Here is a 16,605-nt window from a genome sequence, read left to right as displayed (position 1 = left end):
CCATTTTTCCTCTGTCATATATTACACATAGACTTAGTTGAGGTGTAATAAGAACCACATTCAAGTTTCTTTCGTTTCTCTTTCAACAATTGCAAACACGATTGGAAAGATGTCGTGATTTCCATCCCAAGTCACAACAAACTAATATTAAATGAACTAAATAAGTCAAAACTTTTCTGCTTATCTACAATGTGCAAGAAAAACTAATAACTAAAGAAAACTTTGAGAAATGCCAATGTTGTGGCTTGTATTGGCTCCATAAGAACATAAACTAATCTCAGGGATCTTCCAGTTTTAAGCGGGGAACAATATTCATTGATTGGAGTTCCTGAATCAAGAGTTTGCATGCATAAGGTAGCTTCATGTTAGAAATCTGGTCTCCATTCTTACATGATGGACAGACACCAGTTTTCAACTTATAGTTGTAATATCCTAACAGCCCACACGATCTACAGACCTGAACTTCGAAAGGATCACTAGATAACATGAGTCTCTCAAAAATCAACATACTAGCACCATACGCAATTAAGCAATCGCGTTCCATTTCTCCAATTCGTAGACCTCCATTTCTAGCTCTCCCTTCTGTAGGCTGTCTCTGAAGTTTCGTACGAGGACCATTACCACGAGCATGCATCTTATCAATCACCATATGTTTCAATTTCTGGTAGTATATTGGCCCCATAAAAATATATGCTTGCAATGGACAGCCCGTAATACCTGAAAGGATGAAACTTACATCAAGTTCCTTATATTCATTCTATCAACTTTTTCAATCATGTAGTGACATTTGTCTAATTTTTAAAAATTTAGCAATTAAGTCTTAATTAATATCATTTATTTTTCATCTAAGTTTTTTCCATACCTGAATAAATGAAATCTTTTCCACCATAGTTGAAGCCATGTTTCACAAGAGTTTCACTTATAGTTTCAACCTTGTCAGCATGACCAGTTCTTTCACCAAAAGCAGTGCCATAGTGAAACCTACCACATGAAACCCCTGCTTTCCCTCCAAGAAGCTCTATCATCTTTCCCACTGTCATTCTACTTGGAAATCCATGAGGGTTCATAATCAGATCAGGACAAATACCTTTCTCTGAAAAAGGAAAATCTTCCTGTTGGACAATTGTACCACAAACACCTTTCTGCCCATGTCTACTGCTAAATTTATCACCAAGCTCAGGTCTTCGAGTATGACGGATAACAAATTTGATATGCATTTTGTTACTCTCATCAGTGGAAAGAACTACCCTATCAACTACTTCACCTCCATTACCACCTTTGAATGTTACTGGCGTTGAACGATATGTAATAGTACTCAAGTGTGGTGCAGATCCTCCTGTAGATTGAGTACGCGGAACGACGGGTGAGTGCTTATTGACATAAAAGTCATTTGTCCTGATAATTTCCCCAGGAGAAGCAAGCCCATCATCATCAAGTATCTGCATAAGTTCTGCATCTTTTCCATCTCTAGTGGGCTTAAGTATTTGATCGGATACTGCGCCATCCAAATAATTTTGTTTGATTACTGTATACTTCTTCATAACTATACATCGGCCAAAACCTCGATCAAGAGATGACTTATTCATGACAATGGCATCCTCTATATCATAACCACTATAGCTCATTACAGCTACTATGGCGTTTTGACCCGCTCCAAGCTTATCATATCCAACAAGCTCAATTGTTTTTGTTGTCACCAAAGGCCGTTGAGGATAAACCAGAAGGTAAAGCAATGAGTCCATCCGATTTAGCTGGTTATATGCTATATTTCCCATAGCTTGCTTCCCCATAGCACACTGATAAGTGTTTCTTGGAGACTGATTATGATGAGGATATGGAATTAGCCCTGCACAAACTCCTAAGATGGTAAAAGGCTCAATCTCAATATGTGTGGTTTCAAATGTAGCATCTCCTTCATCTAAAGCAATCAAAGCATTGTTTTCCTCATTGACATCAAGATACTCAATCAAGCCATCTCTTAAAAATTCATCAAATGTGCGCACTCCATCCCTTAACTCATTCATATGATGGTCTTTGACTCTTGAGATTCCCTTGTCAGCAATGACAAGGGGACGACAAACTCTACCACCATCAGAAGCTAGGTAGACACAATGCTGCTTTTCATTGACAAAGACACTCACAAACTCCCCGATTTTACCAGCTCGCCGCAACCTTCTCATTGCGGTGGAAAAACGCTGTGGCCTCCTGTGCTTGCCAAGGATCAAACCATTAAAGATGACAAGAAAGGAATCTGGTGTATGTAAATCTTCTGCAGAGAGATGTTCCATATCTTCAACACCCAAAGAATAGCACAAAGAAATTAAAGGGGGCCTCCTCTTCATCAGTAGTAACATGAGTCATCAAAGCCAGATTCTTTACTAGTCCACAAGCTTCACCTTCAGGAGTATCACAAGGACAAAGCATGCCCCACTGGCTAGGCTGCAAAGCTCTAGGACCACTCACTTTCCTGGACTTCTCAAATTGTGGAGAGATTCTAGTCATTTGGCTCAAAAAAGCTATGAATGATAATCTTTGTAGAACCTGTGTCATTCCTTTCCTTTCCATATTGAACCTTCTCACTTGAAAATTACCAGTTGAAAGAGTGTGTACCAAACCACTAGTGATAAAATCACGATGGCCAAGAATCTGACAAATGTCATCAAATGACTTAGATCTCTTAGCCTTGTCTGGGCTACCTAACCTTTGGTTTGCCAATTTCACAACTTCAGTCTGCATTGACTTAAAAAGATCCTCAAAAAGAAGAGCTATTAACTGCCCAGATAACTCCAACCGTTTGTTCCCCACATAATCCTTATCATCCATTGCATCCTTATTTAGAATTGCATCCATTATGCGCCTCATCATAACAGCAACATATACACATTTTGCCCGAAAATTACCTTGATGCACGGGTACATTTGCAAGAAATACATGACTTAGGGTGAAAAATGCTCCTCCTTCTCCTTCCTTTTCAGATGATATGTTTGTGTTTGAATACATGTACTTGTTTACTTTCTTATCAAGGTACGCCAATGCTTGCTCTTGTGTATACACTTCATTTTTTGCACATTCCTCAAAAGATGGCAAAAGTAGCAAACCATAACGAGGATCTCTTCCAACCATTTGTACAACTTCTTGATCACTCTCCATCCCCATAGCTTTCATTACTATCATAAGAGGAACCTTCTTAGAAAACTTATTCAGTTGTAACCACATCTTGGCATTTTCCATCACAATAATACTTTTTGTTTTTCTTGCCTCGGTGCTGCTAGTAATAGATGCAGTAATGTTTCCTTTGTGGTCAGTATCTATAATAATTCTATTCTTTGAAAGCTGCTCTTGTATCAAAATCACCTTCTCAGTCCCTTTGATTACAAAATACCCTCCTGGATCAAGAGGGCATTCACCAAGTTTTGCAAGCTCAGCTTCATCTTTCCCATGCAAGACACAACAACAACTCCTCAACATAATAGGCATTCTTCCAATGACAACATTTTTCTTTGTATCTTTTCTTGGATTTTCTTTACTTCCATGAGTGTACTCAACATCAACTAATATCGGAGCAGCATAGGTTTGGTCAGATAAGCGGCATGTCTGTGGGGTAATGTGTTCAGGACTACCAACTATGGTCACTGATGGTGGGTAACCAATTCTGACATTCAAAAATCTTAGATAAATATGCGGGTAGTTATGCAACGTAATAAGATCATTAGCACGAACAATTTTCTTTATCTCGGTTTTCACAAAATAGTTAAAGGAATCTATATGTTGCTTCACCAATCCTCTAATCTTCAGGAACTCAGGAACAAGCTGGAACTTGTCAACTGCAGATTTTATGGGTGCAGTCAGGGACTGTTTGTCAATGTCAAGATGATCCATCAGAATCAGTGTCGATGTTTTGCAAATACAAGAGACGGTGTTGCTCTCTTGTTGCGGCACTGGGCACAAGAAAGAGACCAATATTTAATTTATACTGCGTATGAGTATGTGTAGGGTTTTTGGGTTTCATATGCTTTTATATAAATTCAACTAATATATTATATAAAACTATTTTGAAAATATACAACTGATATATAAAATCACATCATCCAGGGTTTGATCCCTAGACCTCCCCACCCCCACAACCAATATGTCATCTAACTCTTACCCCTTAAACTATCAAGTGAAGATACACTTCTATTTTATAATTTAATTTAATTATTGTGTAAATTAGTGATTTGTAATTGAATCACATGCATGCTCTAATTTAAAATATATTTATAAACTCCTCTTAAAATAAACAAGATATTATAATTGTGAACATAGTTTAGGTAGATATATTTGTCTGATTTCTATTAAGTAACATCTTGACTTCAAATTATCTTTTTTTTTTTTTTTAACGTTTGAATTATCTTTGTCTATGAAAAAAATTTATTTTGTCTTTGCATTCAAGGTCAGACTAACTCTTTCAGCAGATTTTTCCATTCACAATACTTCTGAGACATTTTATTCGGGAAATTAAACTCACACTTAATAAATACTACAAGAAATAATTATATTTAGGGTCAAAATTAGCATTGGCTTGACAATTTAATTTAACTTGTCCCAAAATCGACGTAAAGTGATATTGGCGGGTTGATAAGCGCCCCGTCATTACCGGCGGTTCTGAGCTTAATATTAGTAACCGACTTAGCATTACTTGAGCCGATGCGAATGTGAAGAGGATTCAACCTATTACTTGGCCTAGAGGTTAAACATACATCTACTTACCCATATTCAGTGACGGATCCAGGAATTTAATCTAGTGAGGGCAGTATATACATATAAATACGTCACAAAAAAATTAACATATACTATTAGAAGTTTTAAAGCACATCATAATTGTTCCCTACGAGTTTTCATATATTGCATTTTACGGCTCCTTCTTTCTCTACTTTGTTGTATGCTGTCGAGTGTTGAATGAAAGAAGGAGAAAAGTTGAGGATTTGGGGATATTTTGTGAGCCATGGTATAACCATTGGACAAAAGAAATGAGTGAAAGAATGGTGTAATAGTAATACTAATATCTGATGGGCATTAGTCAAGATTCAAGAAACACCAAATAAAAAAATACTCTAAGTACAAAAGTTTCAACTTTAAGTAATGTGGGACATAAGTGAGGACAATTTTTATCAAATAAGTCAATAAAAATCATACTTTTACTATTCAAATTAAGTGAGGGCAATTTTTATCAAAGAAATCATAAAAAACCGTAAACTTTTACTACTCAAATTTTTTTTTAATGTATTTTACCAAATTCAAGTGAGGGCATTTGCCCTCATGCCTCTCCACTTGAATCCGTCCCTGCCCATATTATAATATCTCCATGTGATGACATTTTCGTTAGATCATCCGTACCTGTCTAATTTCTAATGAATCAAGATAACCATTAGTTCCAGTATAAATAGTTATTACCTGTTCTTCCACAGTGAGAGGGGCTGATTGGGATTGTTTAAACAACTCGCGTAATCGTTGAGGAACCTTATAAAGATCGTATTTATTCTTATAAAAAAACGACAGGATTAACCGAGGTTGTTCAAACAGGTACATGTCATTTAAACGGTAAAAAAATAAAATTTTGAAATCATTTATTAAAATTACTTGCCATGTACGCATTAAACATAAGGTGCACTAGATTTAACCCACCTGACTCGCTAATCTCATAAAGCTACTAGCAACGCTTTTACTCTATCAGATATTCCCTCTGTTCTTTTTTATAAGAACCAAACCACCAATGCATATTCCTTAAGAAATGTAATTAAAGTAGTTTTTAGCATTAAATTTATTCTTAATTTATATCAACTTTCCAAAATTGTCACAACCCACTTTTTAAAATTTATATTAATCATTAATGCGTTGTATAGTGGAAAGAGAGAAAAAATCCAATTAAATGAGGGTAAGTTTGTCAAAAAATAATTAATGCACTACAAACTTCAAGTTAGTTCTCATAAAAATGACTAAGATGCATTTCAATTTGGCTTTTTATAAAAAGGAGCGAAGGGATACTACACAAAGAATCAGCTGGGATGTAACAAATGTGTGTAGGTTGTATAAGAATCACATTCAAGCTTTTTTTTGGTCTCCTTCGGCAATTGCTAACGTGATTGGAAAGACGCCACAATTTCCATCTTGAATCACAACAACTAATAATGTGACACAATATTTTCTCGTAAAAAATGTCTGATCCACTTGAATAATATGTTTACAATACGGAAAGCCCCAATAAATGAATTAAATGATAAGAACACACAATCAAGGATAAACCCGGAGGATATCTCCCATAGACCCATACCGTGTATCAGTACTGGAGAAGTTTCATATTAAACAAATGCACCGGGTACAAAGTGTTGGACAACATTTAAATATCTAAGTAACAAACTGTATGATTCTTCCCAACTCCAAGTAGCCTTGCAAGTTCTTTTTGTTTTGCAATCAAAGCCTTTCTTTAAGTTACAGAGTAGCTGACCGTCAAAAAAAAGTTACAGGAAAGCTAAAATGAGTTCTAGTCTTTACAGTCAAAACTTTTATTAAAAGATTAAGATCTACACTTACTAACCCAACAATGAATTTAACAATTACAGATGAGTCTAACTTTTTATGATCTTGTGAAATCAATGAAGTTATGTAGGTATGGACACGACTAATCTTTTTTTTATTAAAAATAAAGGATCATGTATTATTATCCACAAAAAACCTTAAGGATAAAATCCTTAAGGAGAGAGTACAACCCCAATAAAAGCGAGGTAGCTTGACAGTAAACAAAAGAGCAATTCAGACCAAGGCAAGGGATACAAGCCAAAAAGAAGACCCTAATCTTCTTTATCTACCATTTATTAGGTTTTTCAATAATGAAAGGTCGGTCCTCTTATATTTTTTTCACATCCATTGCCAAATTTGGGACTCACCACATATTTGTCTAGCATTGACTCTTCAAACAAATAGTTAAATGAATGAGTAATATGAAATTGTTTAATTACATTGATCATTACTAGTTTGGATTCAAAGTTCAAACACATGTTAACCAAGTCAGGGAAAAGCCCTTTACTAATTACAAGAAAGAAAGGGTTTTTTTCGATCGTCAAGCTTTCGAGCAGCTCTTTCAACTGCCGCCTAATCTCCTCTCCCAACATGCTCAAGAACCGAGAGCCACCCAGGGACTGCCGGAGGGAGAAGTTCATTACTAACACTCCCACTACCACTACCACACCTACCCTTCCATATCTATGACTATAATCATCTGAGAAATTTGGATCTTCAATTGCTTTAGTGTTAATGTTAATTAGTATAAAAGGATGATAATGTAACATCATTCAAAGATTCTTCAACACATTCATCATTCATATTCTCTTTTTTCACTAAGTTGAGTGACAATATTTCTTAATATAGACATATCAGAAATATTTGAACTACCAATAAAATTATATGTCAACATCTGCAAAATTTAAAAGAATATTATAAATGTGTTTTTCTCAAAAAAGGTGCGTTTGTTTAACCATTGAATTGAATGTGAATATATTTTTCTCAATCCAACAGTTTTGGTCCATTGAAAAAAACTGTATTAAAAAGCCAAATACTTACGTTAAATGTACTTTCAACCGAAAACCATACATTGCCAATGCCCAATGACTTACTTGTTAGAGATTTGAGATTGAGAATGCTAATGAGAGGATGACTCATAGGTGACAAATTTGGGAAGATCCAAATTTCAAGACATTCTCGTTCGGAAAGAATGAAGATTTGTAATGAAGTCATTAGAAGGTAATATGTGATGTCATGTTTTCTAGCCACTTGTCATCCACATACACCACAATCATCCTTATGCATCATTTTGTAGCCCTATGGTGGGTTGGTGAAGTTAGTGACGCACTAAGTAATTGCACTTTTCTAGTTTTGTCCACTGAATTGTTCGTTTTCTTGCTTTCACAAATCAAAAGGTACACTAAATTTTTAAGCAGATTGCTGTCATCTGTTGCTAGTCCCAACCCCAATCATAAACTAACTTGAAATCAAGTGTGCTCATAAGTAGGCCATTCAATAGAAAATTGCAAAACCCCATTTTAAGTTCGAAACTCACTCAAACACCGCTCTCTTGTTAATCTTATAAACTAAACCATTCTTCACCAACAACACAAAACCACTCTATCAATATTTAAGCAATCCCAATCTCACATTCACTTCAAGTCTTCTACCACTTCCTATCTCTAACCAAAATGTTCAGCCACAACAAAAAAGCCCTTTTGCACTTCATGTTGCTAGCATCAATGATAGTTGGCATTGCAATGGCAGATTCATCAACGGACAAACAGGAATGTACTGAGCAACTGACAGGGCTAGCAACATGCCTGCCTTATATTCAGGGTGAATCAAAAGCTCCGCCGCCAGATTGTTGTAGCGGTCTCAAGCAAGTGCTCAAGCAAAACAAGAAGTGTTTGTGTCTTATTATTAAAGATCGTAATGATCCAGATTTAGGTGGTTTAATGATTAATGTGACTTCAGCTTTGAGCTTGCCAACAGTTTGCAATGCCCCTGCCAATATTTCCAAGTGCCCAGGTAACATTTTTATTGTGGCCATACAATTTGGATCAGCTTCTCTTTCCTCAGAGTCAATTCTGGCATGCAGAAGCTTATCACAGAAGCTTTTACCCAGAATTGATTTTGATTTTAAAATCAGTTGTAGAAGGATTTCCAAACATACACTAAGACTGATTTTGGGCCATGGTGTAAAATAGTAGTTTGATTCTTTTGTCATTTTGTAATGAAAGCAGAGCTTCTGCATATGGATCCCAAATCAAAAGAGGCTCAAGTTTTTTATCAATTGAACAAAGGCTCTAACAACAGTGGCCCAAGTCCTGCACCAAGTACTTCTGGTAAGAATTATGATTTCTTCACACCTCATTTTGAGGTGGAAGGAGGTGGAGGAGGAGAGAGATAGGAAGAAAAGAAAAAGTATGAGAGAGAAAGTATGAGATGTGATAGATGATAAGAGGAGAGAGGTAGAAACAAAAATATGTGGAAATGAAGTGTTTAAAAGATGAGGTGTGTATATATCATTACTCCTGATATATTACAACTTACAATCTTTGAAATTGTTAAAAATTATGGACCACAAATTGAAACATTGCAAATTCTTGTGATATGTTAATATGAAAGCATAAGTGCCATTCATTTATGTAATATGTGGCTGCAGTTGGAGGAAGTGCTGCAAGGAGCCAGACAACCACTGCCACACAAAAGAATGATGCAATGTGCAAGGAGAAAAGATTGTTCGGGTTTGACAATTTGGCTGCAGGGCTTCTAGTTTGGCTCTTATTTAGCTTCAGTTCCATGGTGTAAATTGTTTTCTCCAACTTATTGTAAAAGAATAGAGCAAAAATAAGGGAAAATATCAGTCATATTGTTGAGAATAAACACTCACTTTACTTTATTAGAATACAAGTGATCTCAGGTTTGCTACTCTAAAGAAAGTCCCATCACTTGACTATGAAAACTAATTTCGAGAATAGTCATTTTTATGTATTATCCATGCAAACAACTTCAATAGAACTTTTGCTTGAAAAACTAAAGGTTTCCATTTATGATTCAGAAACAAAATTGATGACCATATTTCACTAATCAAGGGTCTGAACTCTGAATTGTTTAAGGTTTTATAGGGAAGACAAAATCAATGAATCCTTGCCGTTTTTGAAAAATGTCCTCGGTTTTTTAAAAACAGAAAAATTTAAAAACCTGTTTAGTTTTTAATTTCACTTTTTAAAATTAAAATACTAGAACAACTAAAAGATGTTTTCTGCTTCAGCTTTTAGTTTTCAAATTAACAATTTTTTTAATGTTAAAAAACATCTAATTCAAATAATTTTTTCTAGAAAAACAGTTTTTTAAAACAGCTTCAAAAAACAATTTTTAAATATAGTTTTCAGAAATTGCAATCAAACAAACCCTAAGTACATTCTTGACTTTTATCCAAATTCTTATATATATATATATATATATATATATATATATTAAAAAGAAATACATTGAAGAAATTAAGGTCTATACATGAGAAAAATTGGCATTGCAGCCTTGGCTTTACGATTGAAGCTTCATGATACAAGCCCTCGAACTTGGTTAAAAGAGCCACTAAAATAGTTTGCAAAGCCGATGCAAATTACCGAAGAAAAAAAAGAGAAAACTTATTTAAATGTAGCGTCTGTTACACTGACAGTTGCGTTACCTATTTGTAAATTAGTGTTAGTTTAAACAGACACTAAAATTGTCAGCGAATGCAGCGTTCGCACTCTGATGCTTAGCGACGGTTGGTGACAGACGCTAAGTCATCACCTAGCCAAGCGTCAATAATAGTCAACACTAATTTTTCAGAGTACAAGTTCATTTCGCAGGGCCCGAGGTGTAGCCTCGGCTAGATTGATTTCTCCGCCCTACCTTCAATATAAGTCTCTCTATCCTTCACTCTCCAAACTCTAACCTTCACCATCGACTATTCCCCTTCCCCCTCCGCACAATCATTGTCGACGCCTCCTTCTACTTCGCCACCCTCACGATCGGCTTCTCCTTTTTCCTCCTCCACCGTCACCCTCTTCCTCTCCATCGGCCCCTACCTCCTCCTCTTCCACCATCCTCCTCTTCCACCTTCACCCTCTTCTTCTACCTTGGCTCCTTCATCTTCCTCCTCTACCACTACCATCATCATCTTCTTCTTGTTAGGAAATAACACAGTTGAAGAAGTAGAGTAAACCACGAGCGCAATCAACAACACAAGAATATAACGTGGAAACTCCAAAACCGGAGAAAAAATCACAGCCGTTGTCAAAACCGACAACTAGAGAATAAACACTATGTGAAAATTGTTACAACACATAGACTTCACTCTCAACCACCCCATGACCCCAGTACACCCACACTCTCCAAAGTAAATATTTGAACTACATCTCACAATACTCTAAAATAAGAGCATAAGAGAAAAAGAAAACACAAATATAAACATAAAGTGTTTTCAGGTGCTACATCTTTGGTGTTTTGGTGTGTTGAAACAAGGAGTTTGAGATCCCTATATATAGTCTTGGACCCTCCCACCCCTCACTAATCTAAGTGATGTGGGACTTCTCCAAGATGCATAACTTGTTCTTGTTTCTCCTTCATTAGCAATGAGGGACTTACATTGCAATCAACCCCAACAATCTCCACCTTGATTGTAATGGCCTTCAGTCTTCATTGTCTACATCGACAATCATAATTCTCATTGTCTATACCGACAAATTCAATTATCATACTCCACCATAAAGAGTACACTACACTTGGAACTAAATCATCCCAAGAATTTTCTTCACTTGGAACTAAACCATTCCAAGAATTTTCTTCACTTGGAACTAAACAATCTCAATAATTTCCACATGTCGAAACCTTGCTGAAAATTTATGGTGCAACTTCCATGTTGGCTTTCTCCGGAAGTTCATCAGTCATCGACATAATCACGTACCTTGCATCAAAGCCAACCAATGCCCACACGCTATCACAACACACCTTGCATCTATATCCGCCGATGCTCGTGTGCCACCTGGACAATTTCATGTCCAAAACGCCTTGTGTAATCATGATTGCATCAACTCCTCCATCACAGCATCATTGCAGCTGCAGACCACTTTTTCTTCAACACCTTCGCAATACCACACAAAGTGATATCCTTCGAACCGGAAGCTCTGATACCACTTGTTGGGGGAGACAAGGGAGTTCATGGGTCAAGGAGCAAGACACCAAGAGATCTCGACGCCACATCTTAACCCAAAACCTTAAGGCATTAGGTTTATGGGTCACATCTCTTATAAACTCTTCTCCTCACCCATACTTAACCAATATGGAACTCCAACTCCGCACTTGAATTCTCAACAATCTCCCCCTCAAGTGCGAGTCTCCTCCACATTATCATGGCCCCCCTCCGCGGAAGCTTATCCACTCTTGCACCGTCGTTCACTTCACCGCGTCAACGGAACCCGGCGCCTAGCTACACCGCTTGGAAGACTTTCGACACAAGGAGCCGTAACCATGACTACACCAACCATCAGCTCTGATACCACTGTTAGGAAATAACACAACTGAAGAAGTAGAGTAAACCACGAGCGCAATCAACAACACAAGAATATAACGTGGAAACTCCAAAACCGGAGAAAAAATCACGACCGTTGTCAAAACCGACAACTAGAGAATAAACACTATGTGAAAATTGTTACAACACATAGACTTCACTCTCAACCACCCCATGACCCCAGTACACCCACACTCTCCAAAGTAAATATTTGAACTACATCTCACAATACTCTAAAACAAGAGCATAAGAGAAAAAGAAAACACAAATATAAACTTAAAGTGTTTTCAGGTGCAACATCTTTGGTGTTTTGGTGTGTTGAAACAAGGAGCTTGAGATCCCTATATATAGTCTTGGACCCTCCCACCGCTCACTAATCTAAGCGATGTGAGACTTCTCCAAGATGCATAACTTGATCTTTTTTCTCCTTCATTAACAATGTGGGACTTACATTGCAATCAATCTCTGTTGGGGTTGATTGCAATGTAAGTCCCACATTGCTAATGAAGGAGAAAAAGATCAAGTTATGCATCTTGGAGAAGTCCCACATCGCTTAGATTAGTGAGGGGTGGGAGGGTCCAAGACTTTATATAGGGATCTCAGGCTCCTTGTTTCAACACACCAAAACACCAAAGATGTAGCACCTGAAAACACTTTAAGTTTATATTTGTGTTTTCTTTTTCTCTTATGCTCTTGTTTTAGAGCATTGTGAGATGTAGTTCAAATATTTACTTTGGAGAGTGTGGGTGTACTGGGGTCATGGGGTGGTTGAGAGTGAAGTCTATGTGTTGTAACAATTTTCACATAGTGTTTATTCTCTGGTTGTCGGTTTTGACAACGGCCGTGGTTTTTTCTCCGATTTTGGAGTTTCCACGTTATATTCTTGTGTTGTTGATTGCGCTCCTGGTTTATTTTACTTCTTCAGCTGTGTTATTTCCTAACAATGGTATCAGAGCTTCCGGTTCGATGGATATCACTTTGTGTGGTATTGCGAAGGTGCTGAAAAAGTGTGTTCTACAGCTTCGATGATGCTATGATGGAGGAGTTGATGCAATCATGATTACACAAGGCGTTCTGGGCATGAAATTGTCCAGGTGGCACACAGGCATTGGTTGATATAGATGCAAGGTGTGTGGTGATAGCGTGCGGGCATTAGTTGGCGTTGATGCAAGGTACGTGGTTATGTCGATGGTTGATGAACTTCCGGAGAAAGCCAACATGGAAGTTGCACCATAAATTTTCAGCAAGGTTTCGGCATGTGGAAATTCTTGGAATGGTTTAGTTCCGAGTGAAGAAAATTCTTGGGATGGTTTAGTTCCAAGTGTAGTGTACTCTTTTATGGTGGAGTATGATAATTTAATTTGTCGGCATATAGACAATGAGAATTATGTTTGTCGGTGAAGACAATGATTGTCGGTATAGACAATGAAGACTGAAGTCCATTACAATCAAGGTGGAGATTGTTGGGGTTGATTGCAATGTAAGTCTCACATTGCTAATGAAGGAGAAAAAGATCAAGTTATGCATCTTGGAGAAGTCCAACATCGCTTAGATTAGTGAGGGGTGGGAGGGTCCAAGACTATATATAGGGATCTCAGACTCCTTGTTTCAACACACCAAAACACCAAAGATGTAGCACCTGAAAACACTTTAAGTTTATATTTGTGTTTTCTTTTTCTCTTATGCTCTTGTTTTAGAGCATTGTGAGATGTAGTTCAAATATTTACTTTGGAGAGTGTGGGTGTACTGGGGTCATGGGGTGGTTGAGAGTGAAGTCTATGTGTTGTAACAATTTTCACATAGTGTTTATTCTCTGGTTGTCGGTTTTGACAACGGCCGTGATTTTTTCTCCGGTTTTGGAGTTTCCACATTATATTCTTGTGTTGTTGATTGCGCTCCTGGTTTATTTTACTTCTTCAGCTGTGTTATTTCCTTACAATCTCAACACTTCTCCCTTTGTCCTTCCTTCCTCCTCTTTCACCATTCTCTCTCTCTCTCTCTCGTCCTCTTCCCCATTCTTCTAGTGACAGTTACAGATCTGCCTCCTTCCTCCCTGCACGGTTTGATCATTATCACCCCACTTTCATGAGCTTCATTGCGCTGCTTCCATCTCATTGTCGTTGCTTCCTTACTGCGCCACCACTGCCCATTCATTACCGCCTTAGTAAGTACCACTAATAATTTTATTGTGACTTGTTTTGATTTGTGTTAGACATATTTGAGACATGTGAAATGAAACCTTGAGTGTATATTCCCCTTCTGTCGAGGGGCTCACAGTGGCCATGGCCCCAACAGCCTCATGTACTCAAGTACAAATCTCACTTGAGTGTGTATTCACTCAAGTCACAATCAATGGAATGTATATTATGAGAATAATATTTTCACGTGAGAACATGAGAATAAATCACGACCGTTAGATCTAATCATGAATGGTCCAGATTAAAACAAATTAATTAATTTTGACTTTTTAAAATGTCACATGGCTTTTTTAAGTGATCACATGACCATTAATTTATTTAAATCTGAATCATTCATGATTAGATCTAATGGTTGTGATTTATTCTCATGTTCTCGCATAAAATCACATTTTATATATATAACTTACTTGAGTTTTGGCATTAAGCAAGAAAAATTTTATTACATTTTTTTTCTTTTCGAAAACAAGATATTATTAAAGATAACATAAACATAAGAACAAACTCTCTCATGCAATGGGTAAAACAGGAAAGTCTTCCCCACTTTGGTGACCAAACAAAATTTAGGAATGAGTCTCGTTAAAACCTTCGTCGGAAAAACTCAGTGAGAAAAAACTTAGCGAAGGAAAAAGAGTACTCATATTTAACCCAAGTCATCCACCAAAGTTAACCATAAAGAGATACCCAACAATACAAATGCCTCATAAGGCCACCAATCAAATGTCCCAATAAAAAAAAGCAGAAACATACGCCATTACAAAAAATAAAACACAAAAGCTTGGTCCATAGCTAATTCTCGAAGCCACTATGATTCATAATGAAAATGCCACCATTTCTTCAAAACGTGCTTGAGAATTACTCACCAAGCTCCCTATGGAACGCACACACAAGACTCCATGATATAGATACACCTCAAACACAGCTACTCCTCACCTGCATTGAAAAACCACTCATAGAAAATTTTCCCTGTTGTATTGGGTTGAAGTATCTCTTGTACTTCTTTTCAATATAATCTTTGTTGCTTATAAAAAAACGCATAGAAGATTTGCCACAAAGGAAAGTAGGCAAACCTGCAACAACAAGAAAATGACAGCAGCAGATCATGAAAATAGCAGATCAATTTGACAAATTAGAAAGCCCACACTTCAGCATATTAGAAACACGCGACAATAGCAGAGAAAAATAATTCAGCGCCCGGACTCCATGACAGTGGCAAAATCATGACAGCAATAAAGATGAGTAAAATTCACTTGAACTTTGTCTTAATAACAATATTCATAAGCTATTGATAACTACTAGTGTTTTTTTACCCGCGCGTTGCACGAGGAATATGTCTATCGTATTTGATTCGTTAATCAGTACTTATTTTTAAAATATATTCATAATATAAGAGTCTGAAATACGAAGCAAAGTGAAGAAAAATACTTCTCTTCTAAGCCTGATCCAGATCAACAGGAACTGGTTTGACATTCGTCATGAACATGATGACAATAGAACAAATCATAGATATAAGAAATTACCAACATATTAAACAACAGATGAAATAGAAGAGTCTGAAATGCTAAACAAAGTGGTAAAAAAGTATTAAATTGAAACCCTTGTTGCATAGATTGTGATTTGCGCATTTGAATTACTAATAAAAAGATTGGTTAACGAAATCTCAAATACTGCAAAACATATAAGATAATGGTTTAATTGTGGCTAATAAACAATAGCTTGAGTTAATCTACCATGACACGATTATGCACGTTTACGTTCATTTCCGCTCATATGTTCCCAACAATTTCTTGGTAGACAACATTGCGCGTGGAGCTTTGACAGCATATAAAATTAATTATATTAAATTTATTTTTTATTAATTTTAACATTAATTTATTTTCATATAAAATATCTCTTCTTGTTGAAAATGTTTACTCGGTAATGTCATATTTTGTCTATCAAATTAAACTATCACATTATACATATTAACTCTTAAAGTTATTCATAAAATTGTGAAAAGTACTATGCAAAAGTACTGTAAACTATTTGAATTTAATTTTCTATTAGTTTTTAAATAAAATTCTCATGTAAAATAATACCTCCCATGAAAACTATTTATCATGTGATTTAAACATTTAGAACATTTGTATCTAAATAAATATTTTACTAATAAATTTATAGTTGTTTAGGAAAAATAATGAAAAATAATAGCTGTAACTTGGTTCCAATTTAGTCCTTGATTAGTTTAGGTTTAGGATGATTTGCTTCATGATCTTAGACATTAATGAAGAACTAAACTCTAAATAACTGGATAAAGAACACAAAACAACTGGA

At 36.3% G+C, this 16,605-nt stretch overlaps 1 protein-coding gene and 1 pseudogene across 2 annotated transcripts; one reads left to right on the top strand and one right to left on the bottom strand.

Annotated features, from left to right (window-relative positions):
- Positions 1-277: 277 nt before the first annotated feature.
- On the bottom strand, positions 278-4,753 carry LOC130744475 (DNA-directed RNA polymerase III subunit 2-like; annotated as a pseudogene).
- Positions 4,754-8,012: 3,259 nt separating this feature from the next.
- LOC130745198 (non-specific lipid transfer protein GPI-anchored 14-like) lies at positions 8,013-9,482 on the top strand. 2 transcript variants are annotated; one of them, XM_057597348.1, is made up of 3 exons: positions 8,013-8,568; positions 8,784-8,876; positions 9,206-9,482. In XM_057597348.1, exons 1-3 carry the CDS (start codon positions 8,229-8,231, stop codon positions 9,349-9,351), a joined length of 579 nt encoding a protein of 192 aa, XP_057453331.1. In that variant the 5' UTR covers positions 8,013-8,228; the 3' UTR covers positions 9,352-9,482. The 2 variants fall into 2 exon arrangements, with proteins under 2 accessions (XP_057453331.1, XP_057453332.1); XM_057597349.1 differs by having other exon boundaries at positions 8,020-8,568; positions 8,784-8,885.
- The last annotated feature ends 7,123 nt before the right edge of the window (positions 9,483-16,605 follow it).

Source organism: Lotus japonicus, chromosome 3 (assembly GCF_012489685.1).
Source record: "Lotus japonicus ecotype B-129 chromosome 3, LjGifu_v1.2".
Taxonomy (NCBI): Eukaryota; Viridiplantae; Streptophyta; class Magnoliopsida; order Fabales; family Fabaceae; genus Lotus; species Lotus japonicus.
Note: the sequence above shows the minus strand (reverse complement) of the source record. Positions and strands in the feature narration are given on the sequence as shown.

What these genes read in the sequence shown, in the direction of transcription:
- LOC130745198 (XM_057597349.1), top strand. Translation starts at nt 8,229, where the DNA reads ATGTTCAGCCACAACAAAAAAGCCCTTTTGCACTTCATGTTGCTAGCA. An exon ending in CAATATTTCCAAGTGCCCAG is followed by an intron (nt 8,569 to 8,783) that starts GTAACATTTTTA and finishes TAATGAAAGCAG; the next exon opens with AGCTTCTGCATATGGATCCC. An exon ending in TCCTGCACCAAGTACTTCTG is followed by an intron (nt 8,886 to 9,205) that starts GTAAGAATTATG and finishes ATGTGGCTGCAG; the next exon opens with TTGGAGGAAGTGCTGCAAGG.